The 23104-nt window shown below is 40.7% G+C and overlaps 1 protein-coding gene across 8 annotated transcripts in view; it reads left to right on the forward strand.

The window, feature by feature from the left end:
- The window catches only part of LOC8072760 (G-type lectin S-receptor-like serine/threonine-protein kinase LECRK4), a 42744-nt gene extending 21364 nt beyond the window's left edge, over positions 1-21380 (forward strand). For 2 of the 8 annotated variants that reach the window (XM_021461068.1, XM_021461069.1), the window contains exons 6-17: positions 7497-7761; positions 8444-8666; positions 8761-8908; positions 9034-9252; positions 16382-16439; positions 16722-16888; positions 16976-17237; positions 17347-17542; positions 17639-17789; positions 17902-18081; positions 18885-18977; positions 20750-21380. In XM_021461068.1, the coding sequence (XP_021316743.1) occupies positions 7497-7761; positions 8444-8666; positions 8761-8908; positions 9034-9252; positions 16382-16439; positions 16722-16888; positions 16976-17237; positions 17347-17542; positions 17639-17789; positions 17902-18081; positions 18885-18977; positions 20750-21289 (2502 nt within the window). In that variant the 3' untranslated portion in view covers positions 21290-21380. The remainder of the gene's footprint in view (positions 1-7496; positions 7762-8443; positions 8667-8760; positions 8909-9033; positions 9253-16381; positions 16440-16721; positions 16889-16975; positions 17238-17346; positions 17543-17638; positions 17790-17901; positions 18082-18884; positions 18978-20749) is intronic. The other 6 variants (XM_021461070.1, XM_021461072.1, XM_021461073.1 and 3 more) reach the window with 6 other exon arrangements.

Raw genomic sequence — 23104 nt, forward strand, 5'->3', positions numbered from 1 at the left:
AATTCCAGTGATCCCTATGCCGATTCCACTCCTGTCGGCGTCTTTCTTCTTCCCGTCGATAGTCCTCCTGCTGGCGCCGATATCGATCTTCCCGTTGCTGCCAATTCTCCCGAGGCCTTCTGTGAGTTATCACAATACCAGACCGGGGAGGCCTTCCTGGGTTAGCTCTCTCCTGAATCAAGCCTTTCCCTTTGGCATCAGCAGTAGTGATCTGATGCTGAGGATCCACCGATGCACTTCTTTCAGCTGCCTCTGACGTCAAGACTTTGGCCTTTCCCTTAGCATCCAACATATTCGTTGGGAAAGGATGTTGATCAATCTTCATTGGCTTCTGGGTCTTGGAACTGTCAAACTTGATTCTCCCAGACTCTATAGCCGATCGCAGCTGCTGTCTGAAAACCTTGCACTCATTGGTGTCATGAGAAGTTGCATTGTGCCACTTCCAATATTTCATTCTCTTCAATTCTTCAGCCGATGGGATCACATGATTAGGAGACAGCTTGATCTAACCTTCCTGAAGTAGAAAGTCAAATATCCTATCGGTCTTAGCGGTATCAAACGCGAACTTTTCTGGTTCTTTATGTCCACAAGGACAAGACATCGGCTTCTTATTTTTCACCCATTCTGCCAAGCCGATGACTGGTTCTTCGTCAGAGTCTGAGCTTGCCGCTTCATCCACAAACGACACCTTTTCATTCCATGCCCTCTTGGGTTCAAACGGCTTGATGTCTTGATCAGAGATTCTCTGCACCAGATGACTTAAGCTTTCAAACTCCTGAGATGCATATTTGTCCCTGATGTGTGGCAACAAACCTTGGAAAGCCAAATCGGCTTGCTGCCGATCATCCAGAACTAGGCTATAGCATTTGTTCTTGACTTCCCGTATCCTCTGCACAAAACTCTCAACCGATTCATCATTGCGTTGCCTCAATTTGACCAAATCGGTGATCTTCTTCTCATGGACCCCAGAAAAGAAGTATTTGTGGAATTGTTTCTCCAGACGGCCCAAGTAATCACTGAATTGGGAGGTAATGATATAAACCAGGTGAAAGCCGATCCAGACAATGATGACGAGAATAAGCGAACCCTTAACTCGTCCCTGTTACCAGCTTCCCCGCATTGGATGATGAACCTGTTGACGTGCTCCATGGTCGACGTGTCATCCTGCCCAGAAAACTTAGTAAAATCCGGTACCTTGTACCGATGCGGAAGCGGGATCAAATCATATGCGGGAGGATACGGTGTCCGATAAGAGTAAGTATTGACTTTGGGTTTTATCCCGAATTGGTCTCTCATTACTTCAGCAATCTTATCGGTCCAATAAGCATCGGCATCCTGCCGATGGTGCGGCTGCGGATCGGGCACTTGCTGGTAAGCTTCCACGTGTCGGTGTGGCACACGATCTGCATGAAACATCGGGTTAATCATCTGGCCCCCAATCTGTGGACCACCAAGCTGTTGCGCGCCAATCTGTTGTCCGCCGACCTGCTGCCCAAGATTTATTGGCTGGTTGGGAATCCCCTGATTCTGGAATCCAGGATAGATCTGGCCTTGTTGGAACCCTGTAGCCTGATGACTCGGTTGGGGCGTTTGCGGAAAGACTTGCTGTCCAAGCCATCCATTATTAGCATTCATCGGCATAAGCCCTGCCGATGACTGGTAATTGGGCATTATCATTGAATTGACATACCCTGGTTGAGTCATAGACCTCTGTTGCACCAGCATTGAGTCTGCCGATGCGTTGGGCATCTGGAACATTGGAGCTTGAGAATTCCCAGTGTAAGGTCTTGTAGTAGTAGTTGTAGTATACTGGGGACTCTGGTTCATCGACATATTGGGAGGTGCCAATGCCATAGGAGTCTTGCCTCTCATATCAGTTGTCTGCGACGTACCCGGTGTTAGCTCTGGAGGCATACCTAACCCCACCAGTTAGGAGGAGGAGTTAATCCTGTCATTGCCGATGCCAACAGGTCTGTAGCGAGTTTAATCTGCGCATCTGAAGTCGGCGGATTGGTTGTCATCGGCGTAGATTGTGCATTAGTAACTCCCAAAGTACTTGGAGGAACGGCAGTTTGTGCACTCGCAGCGGCTGTAGCAGCCGATGGAGCCGTGACCACCGGTGACCCCGGCTGGTGATAAGTTCTTGCCACGGCATTGAAAACCGTATTAGACAGTACACCAGCTTGGTTGATCAAAGCACGGTTGATAGCGCTGTCAACCATCTCTTGAAGTTTGCCAGGATTGGCTTCAAAAGTAACCTGCCGAGGTGCCGGCAGTGCATCCTTCTGAATCACCTCACCACTCCTGTTCATGCTGAAGGACCTTAGGCATTACTGCTTGTAATCCTCCATGGCTTTAGCAATAGCTTGCTTCTGCTCATCCTTGAGATTGGCTTCCGTCACGGGGATGACGTTTTCTTGATCAAACTCGGAAGTCGACATGTTGATCTTGATCTTGAATCTGTCCCACCGAGCGTGCCAAAAGATGTGTTGGTGCAAAAGCTGATCTGCAAACACAAAGGGCTAATACCCGATTTAAACGTCAAGGCGTGCCAGCCGATTTGACCTTACTATCGGCAAAGGTGGTAACTCGAATACTTTGGTCCCGACAACAGCGATGCGCCCGGATGTCACGGCCAAGAGGTATTCACGCGGAACTCGAGAACACGCCGAGCTTAAGTCGACGAATTCCTAAGAACTCGTAATGAAAGGAAAAAGTATGACGAAGTCGTCGAAAAAATAGATGCTGGAATATGAGTAAAAACTTATGTTTGATTGATTGATCGATAGATATCTCATTACAAGGCCCTAGGGTCTATATTTATACCCTGCTCAAAGAGCTACAACCAAACACGACTAGAATTCGAATTCCAAATTACACAGAATCCGTATATAAAACGATTAAAATAACTAAGGAAAACATAAAACTATTTCTCCCGTGGCAAGCTGGAACACCTCCACAAACCGATCGGCAACTTCCAAACTCTCCTTCCGTATCATCGGCAGACTCCCCTGTCATGGTCATCGGCAGACTCCCTTACCATAGCCATCGGCACAGACACATCATCTCCTATGGACTTAGTCCCGTCCAATTCCTCCTTCATCGGCAACCATCCTCATCGGCAACTCATCCTGTAGATAAAACACCGCCATCTTATCCTGCCGGCCTGTACTCTACCAAACATGGACACGTGCCCAAAAACGGCGTCAACAGTTACACAAAAATTCTACAGTCAAGAATCTTTGCACAAAGAATGTACTTTTGTTATATGATCTTTAAACACAAAGTTTCTTGCCCTCTTATAAAGGTCTATCTGGATAACCACTCCCAATATTCCAAATTATAGCTGACTTTAGCCTTGTCCTAAGAGCAGTCTCAACCAAAAAACTATTGGATAGTTTCCGTATCTTCCATCTAGGCACTGCACTTAGGCCAACCTCAATGGGGTTTCAGTAGAGCTTTCATAATTTTATTATGGTGCCGCATCAGCAAAATTAATGAGGCCACATAAAAATTAAGAGGGCAGAGAGAAGATGTGTTTGGTCCCCATGAAACCTACTAGGTATTGTGTCCTAGTGAATGGAACACCATCAAAATCTGCACTGAAAGCTCACAACTTCATCCCCTTATGTTTTGGTCAATCTCGTGCCGCTCAACATCCTCATTGCGCACCATGCCTCATGTTTATCATGCAATTTATGTAATTTATTTTACATCTGAAGTAAATTAAACTAGTTGTATTGACATTTTATGCTAGTACTTAATTCAGAGAATAATGTAATCGGCTATATTGTTCATAAAAAACTCAGCCAGTGGGGGAAAGATTGCCCCATAGTTTTTATACTAAGAAGCTCTTAGTAGACCGTCCGAGAAAATCCCTAAACCCTGGCCTCACCTAAGAACATACCATAACATGGGCCGAGATCACTGCCACAACCACCCGGGTGGGTTGCACCAATAACTAGGCAGGTGACCAATAACACAAACCCTAATTGGGCCACACTGTTACCTAGGCCGGCAACCACCGTCACAACCCCTAGTTGGGCGACACCATTACCACATGCCTGGGTGTTCATAGCATGGACGCACGACGAGGGAATTTCTTTTTATTTTTCAGTAATTGGGGAGGCACGGCGAGGGATTTTTTTTAATTTTCTGCAAATTGTGCAACACCCAAAGATTGAAACCCTGGGTGTGGGAGCTCCCTAGCCGGTGGCCTTTGCCACTACACCGTGAACCCCTTTGTCGGCTATATTGTTCATATATATGTCATATGTCATCACAACATCATGATAAAAATTAATATTGCAGCTAGCCTATAAAATAATAAATTGGAACTTTTGATTGAGAGAGGCTATTTCATGTCCTAGATTCCAAGAGTACCATGTCTTAGAAATAGGGACATGAAACCTCGCATTGAGATCGATTGGCCGTAGAAATTATATATTCCCCATTGATGGTTTGTCCACAAAATATTTTTTTCAGTGAATCCACTGTCTTCTCTATCCTATCATTTACCTATCATATATATCTTTCTATCTTGCATTGGTCCTCATGTAGGCAACGTTCTTATATAGGAAACCTTTTATTCTCTCTATTACTTACTCAAATGTCACATCACCATTTTGCCTACTTGGCACCGTAATTAACTTCATAGAAACAATCATAGTCATCCCCATCAGGACAGCCATAAGTCAAACTTCTCTAATTTTAACCACACTAATAGATGAATGCATCGACATCTATAAATCATTTTGTTTCATTAAGTCCTCCATGAAATCTTGATGATGCATTATTGAACCTATAGATGTTCATATATTTTTCTACAAATCTAGTCAAATTTAAAAAGGTTTGGCTTAGGTTAAAGCTGAAGTTAATTATCATATGGACCAAAGGGAGTTAACTAAGCCACGCATTGCCAAAGTGGATACCTAAACACCTATGGAAGGGGGCGACTCATTATCAGCAACAATGTCGCCACCTTCCTTGAAATCATGTTACCCGCTTCATCATCATGATCCTCTAGCATGCTGGTCTCCAAGATGTGCATAGTTGATGCCTACTGTCATGATCAGGCTACGCGCATTCATAGCTTGGGCTAATATGTCCATTGCCATGCCACCATGTGCCTATTGACATCCAAGCACTATGTTCATGTGTCATACTCCCCTCCAACCACACCTTAAGTGCATGAATCTAGGTTTGTGCTAGCCTCCCTTATGCCACTTGCTCTGTTGTCACAAGCTTTTAGGCTGAATGGACTTAGGCAAGGGCTTTGTAGAGGATGTCCTTGTTGGATGCTCCTTGTCATGATGACATTAATGTTGACCTTTGCATTGATCTTGGAGTCAAAATCACCCAACAAGCATGCTCCTCTGCCTCTCCTCTTCCTCACCTTCTTCCTCATATATATTCCTTCACATATTCATACACCTTACAACGATTATATTGTCCTTTATCTCTTCCTTTGCCTCGTTATGATAAAATGATTTTTTTATTGACACCACTATTTTTGTTGTAGAGGCGGTCTATAAATACTAGTTTCTAGAAATCACATGATGGGCCTAACTGTCTAGGATGGTCTCTAGAAATCACATGATGGCCTCTGCCTCTTCCTCACATTCTTCCTCCCCATATATATTCCTTCACACATTCATACACCTTTCAATGATTATATTGTCCTTTATCTCTTCCTTTGCCAAATTACGATAAAATGATTTTTTATTGACACCAACATTTTGTTGTAGAGGCAGTCTATAAATACTAGTTTCTAGAAATCACATGATGGGCCTGACTATCTAGCACGGTCTCTAGAAATTGATTTCCAAAGGTGTGGCCTACAATGGCCCACTAGAAGTGAGCCCATTTTTGAGGTGGTCTAAGCAACCGCCTCACCAAATACCATTTATATACCAAGGTAGTTGCTATGTGAACCTCATGTAGAAATTATTCAATTTTCTTTGCTTACTTTTTAAGTAAGTTCAGATTCTCTATAATAGTTATATGAAGGGATAGCTGTGCCGTGGCTGGCATGGCTGTGGTTCATCCCGACCCATCCCACCAGGATCCAAAAAATTCATGGCTGTGGTGCGGCTCGCAACGGTCCATCCCGACGGGATCTATGTGTGAGTGGTTGGCATGGCTGTGGTAGGGCATGACACTATGCAGTTGGTGTGATTGTTGACTACCTTTGTTTATGGAACCTACTGCTGAATTTTCAGCTGCAACCAGAGGTTGAGGATAAACACCTATGGAGACTCTCTTCTAGTGGACAATACTTGGCTAAATCAGCATAAGAAGGTTTCTTCTTAGGTCCTACTCTTTTTGGCTCGTGAGGAAGGATATGGAAATCATGGGTGCCACCAAAATGCTGCTTCTTTGTGTGGCTGGTCGCACACAACAAGTGTTGGATGGCTGATCTTCTAGCATGCTGCGGGCTACCTCATCCGAGTTCTGCCGCTTTGTGACCAAGAAGAGGAAACTATCGACCGCCTCCTTGTCTATTGTGTGTTTGCAAGAGTTTTTTAGTTCAATCTGTTCAGACAAGTCGGTCTTCAGGCTTTGTCCCCCTCAGCCTACAGACTTATCCTTCCATGCTTCGTGGGAGAAAGCTAGCAGCACTACTGATGGGCTGATGAGGCATGGAATTAATTCTCTCCTTATGATCGGAGCTTGGACTATATGAAACCATCACAGTGGTTGTGTCTTTGATGGAGCAGCCCCAAACCTTGTTGGCACATTGATCTTAGCTGTCGAGGAGCACCCTGACTACCCTCCTCCCCGGTAGTTAGTTAGAGTGTTTAGCTCAGTTTTCTGGTCGCCTTGTGTGTTCCCCCGGGCGCGAATGTAACTTCTTCAACTGGTGGGGCGTGAGTGCATGCGTGTGTATGCTGTTTGTGGGGTTATTTGTGCTCTTGCCCTTTTCTCTTCTTAATATAATGATGCATAGCTCTCCTACGTTATATGGAGGGATGTATAAATGCATTTCAATCTGTAGCAAAATTATAAAAAATTGCTTGCAAACTTTTTTTGTAATACTTGTTTGGAAGCCGTCGGCCTTTGAAATTGTTTCCACCAATGTTCAAAATGACAGGTTATCATAGTCCTACCTAGAATGCAACAACTATGTGGTTGGAGGGTAGGAAACCATAACCTAAGAGGGAAGATTATGGTTTCAAAAAATCATGTGAATTGTTACTTGTGACGTGTGACCGTGTGTGTGTTCTTCGCTGGGTTGGCCTTGGTGTGAATTTATGTCCCTGTTTTTTGGAACCTCTTTCCAAAAACATGCATGACGGATGAAGGATTAATTGTTGGGGTTTTAAAGAGTGAAACGAGGGCGTGCTGTGGATTTGGAAAGACGCAGGAAGGATGAAGGATATAAGAATGTAGCATTTAAATCTCATGCTAATATCCTGTTGATATTTCTTAGTTCAAATATTAGAATTATTTTACAGCTGAAAACATAATTGTAAATATTATATGTATTCTAACAGGGAGAGTATGAAAATGGACAAAAGGTTGCTGTGAAGTTGCTTTACAATCGTGAACCAGACACTCAAAGTAAGCAATTCCAGAATGAATTTGACAACCTAATGAAGCTCGAGCACACAAACATTGTACGCTTGATGGGCTACTGCTATGAAACCAAACATGTAGCTATACCGTACAATGGAAATGTAGTTCTAGCTGAAGTGGCAACAAGAGCACTCATCTTGGAATATTTGCAGAATGGGAGTCTTGAAACGCTTCTTTCAACAAGTACGGTGTTCCTTCACACCCTAGCTTTGAATTGACTTATTTGAGAAAGAACATGTATTATTGTTATGTTCCTTTATTGGTGGTTTGTCCAACTTCAACGTGTACTATAATTGTATAGATTACAAGGTATGTTTGAACATAGCACGACGTGGTTCTATATATAGGACAGCTAACATCCAATAATGTAGAGTTAGAGGATGCTGACACTTATGTAGTAGAGAGAGAGAGAGAGACCACACTGCTCCCAGCCCCTACCGGCCAACCCATGGCTTCTTTGGGTTTTGTCTTGGGGGAGGCAGAAGATAGGCAGGGGAGGGGGCAATGAGAAAGGGAATTTTGCAGCTTGCAGGGATTAAGGGATGGATAAAGGAAGGGTTTAATGAGCAGTTCTATATATGGAAGTGAGGGAGAATAGAGATAAGGGAATCCGTGGCAATGAATATATGCCACACCAAAGTCCATGCCATCCAAAAACAGCCCACGCGTGAACTGGCATGATTTTGGGTTAATTCACCAATTTTAAAGTACTTAGTGAATGTTGGACCAAGAGGAACCCAATATCTTTTTTGAAGCATAGTGGAGGAACTAATATGGATTTTTCCTTTCTCAATGTAGCATGTCAATAGAAATAGTTCTGTGTAATTCCATCCAATTAAAGTGTATTTGTTCTGTTTACCTTAAGATGCAGATGAAGAACTTGACTGGCATACACGCTACAAAATTATCAAGGGAATTTGTGAGGGTTTAAATTACATGCATGAGGAAATAAGACCACCTGTCCTTCATCTAGACCTAAAACCTGATAATATATTGCTAGACAAGAATATGGTGCCCAAACTTGCAGATTTCGGTTTGTCCAGGATTTGCGAAGGAACTCAGATCACAAGTTGTCTGATAGGAACACGGTAAGGTGACTGGTTTTTGTGCAAATGCATCATTCTCTAATGAAACAAATCAAGACCACACCAAATTTATATGTGTCCCATTCCATGTATGCAGTGGATACCAGCCACCCGAACACATACACAGAAATCTTGTTTCAAAGAAGTTTGATATATTCAGCTTGGGTGTTATTATGATAAACATTATTGAGGCGCGGCATAGTGACTACTACACATCTGATGACTCTGATAATTTTGTTGATACTGTAAGGAATGATGGTTTTCTTTTTACCAGGAATAATATATGCTTTGCTTTTCCAAATGCTCCTTCCATGTAAGTATTTGCGTACACAGTATCCATCTAGATTGAATTGCATTCCTATTTTATCAGGTACAAATGAAATGGAGGAGTAAGTTGAATGGAACATACCATGGTTCTTTACTGGATATATACTGCAAACAAGTGAAGATTTGCACTGAAATAGCATTGAAATGCATGGAGCAGAAAAGAAACAGAAGGCCCACGATATTGGAGATCATTGATAAGCTGAACGCAATGGAACATGAAATGCGAATGTTTGAAAATAATCAAGGTCGACATATAGAAAGGGTATGTATATGAATTAAATTTAATGGTATGCACTTCTATTTATTTGTTTGGAAATATTTTATTAAAGGCATAAAGTAGAACTTTTAGCGATATGCCATATTTTCCATCCCTGTGTCTCAGAAATGTTTGAACAACTTATAGAGTTTTGACATCTGTTTCTTTGATACAGTACATGTAGATCCTGCACACCACAGTACCACACCACATACACACACACACACACACATATATATATATATATATATATATATATATATATATATATATATATATATATATCTTCCCCACGACATGCACAGGACTTACATAATTTTGTCACATACCTTTTGGTCTAGAGGCAAATAAGATGGGTACTCAGATTGGTGCACATTACTTATTAGTGTCGATCATGTCTATCTAGTATTAAAATAGTTACCAGACTTAGCAAAAATCATGTAGTTAGTCCAGATTTAGCCTTGATGTATACCATCAGAAAATGTCCATAGATATTTCTTAGGGAGGGTGGACAAGACACGTGCTAAGGAACAATCCTCCTAACGAATAAGATATATATCAATAGGACGCTGAGGTTGAGTTGGAGTAGGGCAGGTTGTGTTGATGAGCAACAAAACTCCCCTCCCCTCATGTCATATCCAATTAGCTCTAAAAATACACAAATGCTAGCCACATAGCTAAAGTTACTTATATCTATATTGGATATATATACATATCTAAGGCTCTAAGTTTTTCATTATATTTCAACTCGTATACTGGCAAGGAAAATATAGGAAAGGAAATCACAAGAAATTAAATTGTTAATAAGCAAACTTAGGAATAAAATATAAATGAAGTGGTTGGAACACTTGATTATTCCTGAGGTATTGAATGGTTGGCATGCTTCGTTAGTACTCGTTGAGCCCCTATGTAAGGGTGCAACTCTCCCTTGGTCTAGGGCTATCTAGTGTTAAACTAGCTATTCTCCACTCTGGATTGGCTAATTCCAATCGAGCAACCTTGTTTTGGATTCCATAAGTCTCCTCCATGGGGATGTCAAGAACAAATACCACCTATCCTTATTTGTGATGCAGATATCCGAGAGTAAGAAATAAAGAGTCTAACATTATCTACACAAGCCAAAGATGAGGATAAGAAGAAATGGTGAGACATTCCTGCATGCCCACCCGCATGGGTGGCTCAGGCATCAAGAAACCCTAGCTGTTGCTAGCCTAACTCCACCTCCTCCTCTCCTCTCGCCGCCGCCATGGGAGCTGCCAAGAAGCCCGCGTGGCTCCCTAGGATGGCAACGACGAGGCTGTTCGCCCATGTGTGAGTCACAAGCTCTCCATGCGGGGAACATGCATGGAGGCCTAGGGCTCCTCTTCCCTATCTCCAGCATCTACTGTGGCTGGTGAAGTTGATTTGGCCTCCCCATGTCTAGATCCACCACTTCCACCTCCGGAACCGGCACTCCTATTACTTGTCTTGGCACCATCCAAAGGTCGGTGAGGCAGACTTGGCCTCCTAGGCCTGGGTCCATTGCTTTCTCATCTGGATCCGTGTCCCCAAGCCATGATCCACTAGCCCCGGCCAGCATGGCAAACCCGTGGTCTATGCGGCGAGGAGGTAGCTAGCACACCATCATCCTAGCGCAGTGCACCTTCCCTTGAGTTTGGATTTGTCGACATCTAGCAAGCGTGGGATGGCACACCGCTAACCCCCCTTCGATCCCAGCGCCCCACACCACAATCTTTTGGCCTAAAATTGGGTGTCTGGTCGGTTTTGTTGGTGCCCTCTTTGCTGAAGCCCCTCCCCTTTCTGCATTGGTGCTGGTCATGGGCGACTATGCCGAATCTGCAGAGCTACCGCTCACTATGGCTTTGGGTCTCTTGGCTAGTGCAGCTTGTGATGGCGCAACATCTGCCTGGTGTGCTCAATCGCGTAGCGAAAGCATCGCTTCCGGTGCACGGGGAAGTGTTGGGTGGTCTATGCTCATCCATGGGCTAATGTGCAACAAAAGTGTCACGCCAGTTGCACGGGGAGGTGCTCCACCTCCGCACAAGCATCCTCTCTTGCAGAACCTTGCCCCATGTTGCCTGTGTGGGGTACCTTGTGTTCCCCCTTCATTTGTTCATCTCTTGAGCATGCCTAGCAACGTACATGGCTAGCATTGCGAGTTCCAACTCCTACCATGGCCTGGTGAGTTTGTCCGTCTTCGGTGCCTCTACTCTATCGATCGGCGATCTCCTGTTGGTGGTGTCATTATATCTTATGCCAAGCGGTCCACCTCCATCACCCCTTTAAGGATTCCTCGCTCCCCATGTTTTGTCATTGGATTATGCTATGTGGATTCTTGATGTTCTGCGAAAGGTGTTGCCTTCAGCTTAAAGGGAGGTCATCATGCCTTGGTTGGAGTGTTTCTTAGCACCCTTAGTCCCCTTTCCATTGTGCTCCATCACAAAGAATGGCCGTGGATCGATCAAGGTAGCTACGAGGATTGTGTGGTTGCACAATAATCGTGGTGCATTAATGAGTGTGTTGTTTGGTGGTGGCCTTCTTCAGTGATTGGTGGTTGTCTTACGGGTGGTGCCATGGCTTGCCTGTAACCTGTGCTGAATTGTTGTAACGAATCTTCAGTGGCTCTCTCTATTCTACCTCTCCACACCCCCTCTCCTACTCTGTGTGCACCTTCTAGTATGCCAGAAGTATGATGTATCTATTCAAGCTTTTAGCTCCTTCGATTCAATATAAGTAGGTGGGAATTCCCCCTGAATTGATCAAAAAACAACAAGCCAAAGACATTAATAGATGCACACTTGCTACTTTTTAAGAATGAGTGTTGCCGTCGTCTTCATTTGGCTAGGAAGATGCAAATTAGTCTACTACCAAATCTTGCTCACACTTTGAAGATTGACTATGATCATAACTTGGAAGCAAGAGACAACAATTAGAAATGGTGATTTTTTTAGATAATGGATAGTTCATATCCGGCTTCATCTACAAAGGTAGACTCAGGCCAATTATTACAAAGAAGAACCACACACCAGCACACACGCTGTAAAGAAAAAGCATCTCACAATAATCACTCAAGCAAACGAAATATAGTTTAAGAACTAAACAAGACCAATGCTCCTAATTGACAACCAACCATTGGAGCCGAAGAAATGCAAAGCAGACGTCTCAAGGTATTGTCCTACTAGGATCAGCTGGCCTCATAGTTCGTCACACCGCTGCAACTTTGCCCATTGACATAGCTAGTGAGTTCCCCTGAACAGAACCTGCAAAAAAATATTTTGGTCTACATTTGTCAAAAATCACTTCGTTTCTCGTGAGCCAAATTGTCCAAAGCAACGCTGAGGCCGCAGTCAATAACAATTTGTTATGTTTGTTCCCTCCCAATTTTGACCATCTATTAAATATGTCTTCTATACTGTGTGGAGGCGAGATCCTAAACAAAAGGTGTACAACGCTCCATAAGAATTTGGCGTAGAAATAGTCTAAGAAAAGGTGTTGAATATTTTCTGGTGAGTAGCAAAAGCTACACCTCGTGTCTCCAACCCAATTGCGCTTGGCCAGGTTATCTTTAGTTAAAATTACACCCTCTTTTAGATACCACAAAAATATCTTTATTTTTGAAGGAATTTTAATACGCCAAATATCTTGTGAAACTCTAACTCCATTGTTAATCAACGCAATATACAAAGACTTAACTGAGAAGCTCCCTGATGAATGTAAAGCCCAAATAAATAAATCTCTTCCCTCGTGAAGGTTTACATCAAGTAAAGAATTAACAATTCTATGCCAATCCCTTAGATTTCTTCCCACTAAATTCCTTCGGAAAGAAATGTTCAGTGGAACTGAATCTTAGCTACAGAATCCTGCTTTCTTCTTACTATGTTAAACATAATAGGGAATCTATCTTTAAGTGGGTGATTACCTAGCCACATGTCCAACCAGAATCGAGTTTTCTTGCCATTCATGATTCTGAACGATCCGAAACTCATAAAAACCTCCTTAACATTCATCAGGCTTTTCCAAAATGGGAATTGTTGCCCTTTTTACACAACCCCCTAATGTCTTGTCTTTAATATATTTGTTCCTCAAAAGTTCTTGCCACAAACCATCTTCATTTAACAATTTAAAAAGTCATTTTCTTAACAAACACTTGTTTTGTATGTCCAAGTTCTGAATACCTAAACCTCCTTGTATTTTTGGTTGGCATAGAATTTCCCATTTAACTAATCTGTATTTTCGTTTGTCTTGGTCATTCTGCCAATAAAATCTCAACCTAAAATAGTCTATTTTTTGTAATACACCTCATGAAATTTCAAAAAAAGACAGCATAAACATCGGTAGGCTGGAAAGTACCGAGTTTATCAGTACTAAACGACCACCGGTGGAAAGTATCTTACCTTTCCAACCACTTAGTCTCTTCTCAATTCTGTTTTCTATTTCTTGCCAATCTCTATTGCTTAATTTTCTTGTGTTCATGGGTAAGCCCAAATAGCTAAAAGGATACTTTCCGACATCACAACCGAATAATTGCGTATAAAACTCTTCATGTTCTTTTGCCTTCCCAAAGCAAAAGATTTCACTCTTTTGGAAGTTAATCTTGAGCCCTGATAGTTCTCAAAGGTAGTTAGTATCAATTTCATATTAATCACCTTTTGGATATCATGGCTCATAAAGATCACTGTGTCATCCGCATATTGCAGTATAAACAAACCATCTTGGATCAGATGAGGAATAACCCCTTCCACCTGTCCTGCTTCCTTTGCTCTAGCAATGAGTATGGCCAACATATCTACCACTATATTAAATAGTATCGGCGACAATGGGCCACCCTACCTCAAGCCCTTTTTTGTTTGGAAATAGGATCCTAATTGATCATTTACCTTAATGTTAACATTGCTCCCTTGCGTGAAGTGTTGAACCCAAGCACACCATTTTTGTGAGAACCCTTTCATCCTTAAACTTTATTGCAAAAAGCTCCATTTCACATTATCATATGCCTTCTCAAAGTCTATTTTAAAAATAATACCATCTTGTTTCTTTGAACTCAACTCATGTATAGTTTCATGTAAGATTATCGCTCCCTCCATAATATTTCTAGCTGGAAGAAAAGCTGTTTGGGTAGGGCCTTATAATCTTATGTGCAACAGATGTTAGTCTATTCAGTGCCAAATCTTGAAGGAGACATTCAACAAACAGATCGATCTATATTGTTGTATGACTCTTGCATCATCCTTTTTTGGAAGTAAAATTATATTACCAAAGTTTAAGCTATGCAGGTGCAACTCGCCTTGATGGAATTCCCTAAACAAAGCCATCTGATCATCTTTTATCAAGTTCCAAAAAACCTAGTAAAACTCTGGTGGGAATCTATCTGGCCTAGGCACCTTATTGTGCTCCATTTGGAAAATTGCAGCCCTGACCTCATTCTCCAAGAATTCTTCTATGAGGTACTCGTTTTCCAATATAGAGACCTGAGGGATATCCTCTATTTGGAGCTCATCAAGAGACACCGTATAGACACTTCTGGGGGACCAAACAAGTTTTTATAATAGCTGGTAATATGCTCTTTAAGCTAGGCATCACCAGTTATTATATTTGATCCATCTTCCAGCTGGAAAATACGGGTTTTCCGATGTCGACCATTTGCAAGCAAATGATAGTATTTTGTATTTGCATCGCCCTCCAGGAGATGTTTTACTTTTGCTCTTTGGTACCATTTAATTTCCTCCTCCCTAAGTAATTCGGACAATCTTTCATTTAGAACATGTTTTAGATTTAAATCTAAATCTCCTAGAATAGAACTTTCTTCCTTTTTGTCTAACTCATCTAATTTATTCAACAAAGTTTGTTTCTCTTTCTTATATGCCGCCACTTATGTTTTTTGCCCACCCTCATAGGTATTGGTGTAGCCTCCTGATTTTGGCTTGCCACCTCTCCAAAGGAGTGCCAATGACAATCACACTATTCCACACATCTTGTACCATGTCACAAAAACCCTCTCTTATCAACCATCCTAATTCAAATTTAAATGGGGGCTGGTAAGACGACGATGGGTTATTAGTATTCAAGAATAAAGGAGTGTGATCGGATATCTCTCTAGACAAAGCATGTAAAGTAGAATGCGGAAATTTAAATTCAAAATCGTTGCAAACCATCCCTTGAAAAGTAGCCACCACAGTTGAGCAAACTTTCCATTACTCTATGGTTCAGCAGTAGTGCTAGTGTCCAGTGACACCACCAAAGCATTGTCACTCAGTCAAGTCTCATATTGCATGCCCTTGTGACAATTACTCTATTACTAGCATTTGGTGATCCCACTAGAACATCTTGTGAGTATCAATCAATACGATACTTTGTTGAGCTCATTCAGTAATTTTTTTAGGATACACAATAATTCAATCCTATCAAGTCCTTGCTTTGTCTTTGTCTTTGTCTTTGCACCTTAGCATTTCATCCAATCCACCTAATGCAAGATTTCAGTGTGCACAACACATAACTGCTAGGCTCAATATCATACTCTTGAACGCCAACCACACCCCATGGCTAAAGGAGAACATAAGACTTAAAGTGATGTACTCCCTTCGTCCCATAAAGTGTGTCATTATCACTTATTGAGAAGTCAAACATTATCAACTTTGATGAAATATATATAAGATAGTATTAAAATATTGACGATTCATAACTATTATCATTAGATTAATCGTTGTATATATTTTCTTAATAAACTTCGAAGATACAAATGCTGCTAATATTTTCTACAAATCTAGTCAAACTTAAGAAAGTTTTACCAACATGAACCCCAAGTGACACTCTTTTTGGGATGGAGGGAGTATGTATCAACTCAAAAAATGACACATAAGTCCATCCAAAGTCATTATGCATATCCATTATTGAACCTATCCATTTAACAACTGCAGGAAAAAATTAGCAATAAAGCCATCATTGTGACCTCACTCAATATCATTCAACAAAGCATATGTTTGTCATGATGATCACAATGTCATTAATTGACAAAACAGAATAAGAGGCATATATTCTTTCGAATGTTGAGTGCTAATATGCTTAGGAAGACAAAGTGAAGTAATTTTCTATTGGTTGCACATAATTCCTACATGTGTGAATGATTATTTGATTGCAGGAGCCTCGAATGATCATGCCAACTAGCGAAGGACCAATAGCAGGGCAACTGGTTGTTGGTACATGGAAAACCCCACTCTCTGTAGATGCATGCCATGGCTTACTATCAACACTTCCTTGCAATTTCTACCAACATATTAATCTAGCACTAGTCCAAGCCATCATTCCCATTTCAATTTTTTAGACAAGGCAATGACTAAAGTCTAAATCTTTTTAGTGGGTCAGATTGTCAGAATGTGTGGGTTGCAATTAGCTAGCTCTAACACCTCTCTCTCTCTCTCTCTCTCTCTCTCTCTCTCTCTCTCTCTCTCTCTGATCTTATAGCATGCTTGCTTATGCAGCACACAATTTTCTGTTACCAGCAGAAACTGAAGCAAGGCCACTACGTTACAGCTACTCAACAACTAAGGGATCAACAGGTCTCATGCTCACAGAGTTAAAAAGAATTACAGATGATTTCTCCGAGAATCGGAAACTTGGTGCAGGCTCATTTGGAAAAGTGTACCTGGTATAACATACCATGGATAAGCATTATAAGTGTAGTAAATTTGCATCTTTCACTAATGTAAGTTGATTATCGGTACATTTTCAACAGGGGGAGAAGGAAAATGGACAAAAGGTTGCAGTGAAGATACTTGATTTTGACGGGCTAGGACCTGATGCTGAGAATTTCAAGGATGAGTTTGACAACCTTATGAAGGTTGAGCATCCAAACATTGTGCGTTTGATTGACTATTGCTACGAAACACAATATGAAGCTGTGCCATACAATGGAAGATTAATTATGACTGAAAAGACAACACGGGCACTCTGCTTGGAGTATTTGCACAATGGGAGCCTCGAAAGTCATCTGCCCAGTATGATGTTCCTTCACAAATAGCTTGTATATAGTTTGTTCTTCTTAATTCTGAATGTGTTAGTTGGGACAGGCCTGTTCCATATTGATAATGTTGACGCAAACTGTAGATGAAGACCTGTTTGACTGGCATACAAGGTACAGGATTATCAAGGGGACTTGTGAAGGTTTAAAATATATCCACAATGAACGTCAAGCACTTCATTTGAACCTCAAACCTAGCAATATATTACTCGACGAACATATGGTGCCAAAACTTGGAGATTTGGGTATGGCCGAGATTTTCAAGGGCTATATAGGAACACGGTAATTATTAATCGGTCTGCCTTTTTCTAATGCATCACTTTCTAATCATCCCATACTTGCGAACTACAAATTTCTTTTATGATATATTGGATGCAGTGAATACCAGCCACCAGAGTACATAGAAAGAAGATTGATCTCAGAAAAATTTGACATATTCAGCTTGGGAATTATAATATTAAAGATTGTGGCTGGAAAAAGGGGCTACTCAAAATATCGTGGCATGAATTCTGAACAGTTTGCTGATGACGTAAGAAATAGTATAGTGTTTGTCTTTAACAGTATCAATGTATCTATATATATGGAAATATACAAACTGCATATGCAGTGTTTCTTAACAGTATACATATCCGTATTATCAGGTACAACGCATCTGGAGGAATAGGTGGGATAATGGAACCCTCGTTGGTTCCATACTGGACACACAATGCAGACAAGTAAAGCTTTGCACTGAAATAGCATTGAAGTGTGTGGAGCATAAAAGAATCAGAAGGCCCAATATAGTGGAGATCATCAATAAGCTGGACAGGATGGAAAACAAGGTACTATGATCATTTTATATATATATATATATATATATATATATATATATGTGTGTGTGTGTGTGTGTGTGTGTGTGTGTGTGTGTGTGTGTGTGTGTGTGTGTGTGTGTGTGTGTGTTTCTGTGGAAGTTCCCTCGTAGCACCAATCAATAAATATGGAAATAATTTTTTCTGCCGTTGGAATTTTGGATAATGCCATATTTGCAGCACAGTCAATGACACGGGTGAGCCCCGCTGCCCCCGCAAGTCACTGGGACACACACAAATACCATTACCAGGGACAACCGCATGTAATTGTTGTTTTAAGCAGCTGGAGTATGAAATAATAATTAGATTGTTATTCAATCTATTCTTGCATACTTTTAATTAATTAAATTTGTTTGCAATGCGCTGCACATGTCATTGCTCAGTTAAGTACATGTTTCGATTTGAAAATCCCTTCTATTTCACAACTATATATAGTGTAAATATTAGGAACACAAGTCATACACCTTAACTTATAATACCTGTTTCACAGTATATATACATACAAATTAAAGCTGGTACAAGACTAAACCGTGCATGTCTTGCTAGATAGAGATATATAATGCTATTTTTTGTGTGTAAGTATGGTAGATTATATTATTGAAGCATCTGTGTCCTCTAAATGTTATATTACAAAGTGAAGACATGCAAGTTCTTTATATAAAATGCATTTGTATCTTTTGACTTGGTTAATAAGAGAATAAATTCCCTAAAAAAAGAGAATAAATTTCTCGAGGAGAGTTTACATCACTAACAACTTGTATTCATATATTCATTAGCCGTGCCCACCTCCCCCACCCGGATGTGTTTCTGCAAATGCACCCCAGGAAAGTACACATGAACCCGAGGGTCCAGAAGATACCAGTGCTGAGGTGAGCTCACTTAGTACTATTACCAATAACATATTCAACATTTCCAGTCTGTTTTTCTAAAATAGCCAGGGTTATTATTCTTGTCCATAAGGTGACCTAAGGAGAAAAGCAGATTAGCAAATAATTCTAGTCCACTTAGTAAATAATAAATCTCGAGAAATGTTCCAATTAGACTAAATTAGAACTTCACTATTTGAGAAAATTCTAAAGACACCTTTAACCCTCAACCATTCGTTATATCATCCAAATTAATGAAGTAGGAAAAATAAATAGTATGGCAACAATGGAGCATGGTCCAGTTTATATGGCCTTTCACGTACGTCAAGAGATAAATTTTATAATCCTTCATCAATAATTTAGCTAACAACTTTCAACTATTGTAGTACAACCTAGCTACTATTAAATTTGTAATCAGATAATCAGATATGCTATCCAATAATCAGAAACAATATAATATAAAATAACTTAATGGTAAACGTGTAATTTAGGAGAGGGCCATGTCAGAATATGCATTATGAACTAGATGACCACTACATGCTATTTAAGATTTTCTCAGTGTGTTTCTCCAAATTAACGGATATATAGGCATTATTGTTCACCATTTGTTTCTCCATTGTCTGTGTAAAAAATCAAGGAAGAATCATAAAACTTGAGAGATTTTTAAAACCTTGTAGTACTTTTCTTTAAAACAAATTAAACCATGCATGTAGTACTAACACCACCTCGGTCATCTCATAACATCACCCAACATATATTTACATGCATTGATCACTATTATATATTGGAAAAAGTCTACATAACCCCCCAAACTATCTAAGGTGGAATACTTCATCCTCCAAACTATAAAACCGGATATTCTACCCCCTGAACTTTCAAAACCGGTCAAATAACCCCATCGAGTGGTTTTAGAGGGTGGTTTTGTCTTTTTCTTTTTTATTTATTTCCACTGAATCTTTGAAAATTCATAATAAATCACAGAAAAATCATAAAATAAAAAATCCAATTTTGTTGGACTCCAAATAAGTAGATCTACACAGTGAACATATATATGATATACTTTAGTACAAAGTTTTTGCTATATCTTTAAATCTATATTTTTCTATAATTAATTTGAATAATTCATATATGTAGTTCCTATGGTCCAACTGTGGTTAAATTTTTATGGTAGGCTCACTATTGTATGCTTAACTATGGTAAAAATTTCATACTCATTGTATCACGTATAACTTAGTTATATGTAAACCATAGATTTAACAAGAATAAAGCCAAATAAATATATAACTAAGTTATACGTGATCCAAAAGGTACGAAAATTTTATCATAGTTTAAGCATACACTAATGAGCCCACCATAAAAAATTTACAACAATTGAACCATAGGAACTACATATATGAATTTTTCTTATTAATTATATAAAAATACAGATTTAAAGCTACAACAAAAACTTTGTATTAAAGTATACCATATTATATATTCATCGTGTAGATCATATCCAACAAAATTGAATTTTTCATTTTATGATTTTTCTGTGATTTATTATGATTTTTCAAAAATTCAGCGAAAATAAATAAAAAAGAAAAAGACAAAACCACTCTCTAAAACCACTCTAGGGGTTATTTGACCGGTTTTGAAAGTTCAAGGGGTAGAATATCCGGTTTTATAGTTTAGGGGATGGAGTATTCCACCCTAAATAGTTTAGAGAGTTATGTAGGTTTTTTCCATTTTATATTAGTATATGCTCCGTATTAAGTTAAAGTTAATTGAGGCACTAGCTCCACCCTCAGTTGCAGGTAAGATGCGGCGGCCCAGGCAGCAGCAGCGAGCTTCTCAAAGTCTATCCTCTCCAGCTCCGGTTCCCCTCGACGCCAAACGGAGGTTCACCGATCTCCTCCAAGCTGCACCTAACCAACGACACCGATGGCCGCGTCGCCTTCAGACTCGTAAGCAAGGGTCATCCGATCCGGGACTTCGAGGGGCTGACATGCGGCGTCGTGCCTCCCAAGTCCAAGCTCACCCTCGCCGTGGCCCTGCGCAGACCGGTGAGCAGCGGCGAGTGGTTCGAGCTCGTGAGCACCAGAGCAGGTGACGGTGACCTGCTGCTGCCACAGGACCGCCCCCCTGCGCTTGACTTCCTCTACCAGCACAGCAGTTTCATCAACAGAGCCAAGGAGGCCGGCCGTGAAGTGCATACGGTGAAGCTGGCTACAATTGTCGTCTACACACAAACTGCGGTTTGTTTTGGACCATGGTTCCGCTTCTGCAGAGAGAACCTCCATCGCCTCTTCGTGGATTGTTTTCTACCTGCTTGGTGACCCAGTTATGGCCTCGAGAAATTAAAGGGCCTAATAAAATGTTGAAATCCAGTTCTGCATGCATATATGAAATCTAGTTCGACTTTGGACATGCATTTTGTGAGATTTGTTAAAATTGAATTTCATTTCATGTTTCTGGATGAAATTATATATTTAATACTGGGAGATCTGTATTAATTAATAAATATGATGATGGCTACTACTTTGAATAAAGAAACAAAATATTACATCTCCAGTTTGATTACACCAAGCGTGGTTTTATTGGATTCTTTGACGCAACACGCACTACAAAAAGAAAGAACTTTGGAGACACGTCCATCTTATTTTTAGAGGCAGACATAAAAAAGCCGTCTCTATCAATAATACCTAGAGACCCATGACAATCTTGCCTATGTAAATCAATTTTTAGAAATAGATAGCTTAGGAACCATGCACGTCTCTATGAATTGGGCCATTTTTAAAGGTGGCCTTTTTATTAAGTCTTCCACACCTATGAAAATATGGCCGAGGCTCACTATTGACTCATTGAACTTGGTTGTATATATACAAACACATCCTAGGGTGTCATCTTAGCTGAGCACTGCATCTTATTCTTAGCTGCCACCAAGGCCTCGCACTCGAGCCCCTACGTCTCTCTCTCTCTCTCTCTCTCTCTCTCAAATGTGGTTGTCACCTCAGAACTCCATCTCCTTGCACCTCGGCCTCCTCCATGGCTAGCAGTGACGACATGCATGCTTGTCGCCAGCTGACCTTTCTTACGGGCTACGGCATGTGGCTCTCTTGTAGTCCCAAGCGGGTGGTGATGGATCCAGTGCGGGTAACCATGGATCCCATACAAGTGATGTTGGATCTAGTGCTAGTGCAGTAAGGGATCCCATGTGGGTGTCAATGCATCCGACCGTTGGTAAGTAGAGGACGATGGACTAGGACATGGTGCTATGTGGATCTGCCGATGGTGGACTAGTTAGAACCATAAAGGGGAGGCATCGAGGCATCATCGCCATGGTGGCTAGCTTGGTCAGGTGTGTGGGTAGGGAACTTCATCATTACAAGTTGTCACATATCCAAATCCCCTTCGGGTTCGCCTTGTCATGCTCACCTCTTCTTCCTCTCTCTTTTGCAGATCGATGGTGGCACGACGGTATCCATGGCTAGCAGAGGTTCCACGGCGCTAACAACCCACTTATTCTAAGATTCCAAATATTTATTTGTATTATCATTGATTTTGTAGATTTAAAGATACATAAAAACCAACCACTATTGTTGTTAACCAAACGTTGTGCTTCTTGTTTTGGTTTGCATGGTGGTTTGTAACATGGTATCACTTTACTTGCTAATCAAATATGCTCGTGTAAATGTATAAACTGAGTTCTTGTTGCTCAAACAGGTGTGGCAGTGCTCCAAACTATGCCTTGTGTTGTTTGCATCATTGTTCTATTGCAAGTAAATTTGGTTTGGTTTATTCTACCTACAATCTGTCAAATGATTAAGCAAACCAATATGATATGCCTAAATAATTAGTAACTTATTACTTCATGTAATTCAGTTTGTTCTTTAATGTCAAGTCTTGTGGAAAGTATTTCAGTGAGGGGTAAGTGATATGTTTAAGCGTTTGATATGTTTAAGCATGTGGATGTTTGTGGGGTATGTGGTAAGTACTTTTCTCACAATTGCAGCATATATTTGCATCATATGCATTCATGTCATGAGAATCTGGATGTGAGCTAGATCATTGAGAAAAGTGATATAACAATTCCAGAGTGTATTTGAGCTGGGTCAGTGAGAATGCTATATTACTATTGGGTCGGTGATAAT

Source organism: Sorghum bicolor, chromosome 5 (assembly GCF_000003195.3).
Source record: "Sorghum bicolor cultivar BTx623 chromosome 5, Sorghum_bicolor_NCBIv3, whole genome shotgun sequence".
Taxonomy (NCBI): Eukaryota; Viridiplantae; Streptophyta; class Magnoliopsida; order Poales; family Poaceae; genus Sorghum; species Sorghum bicolor.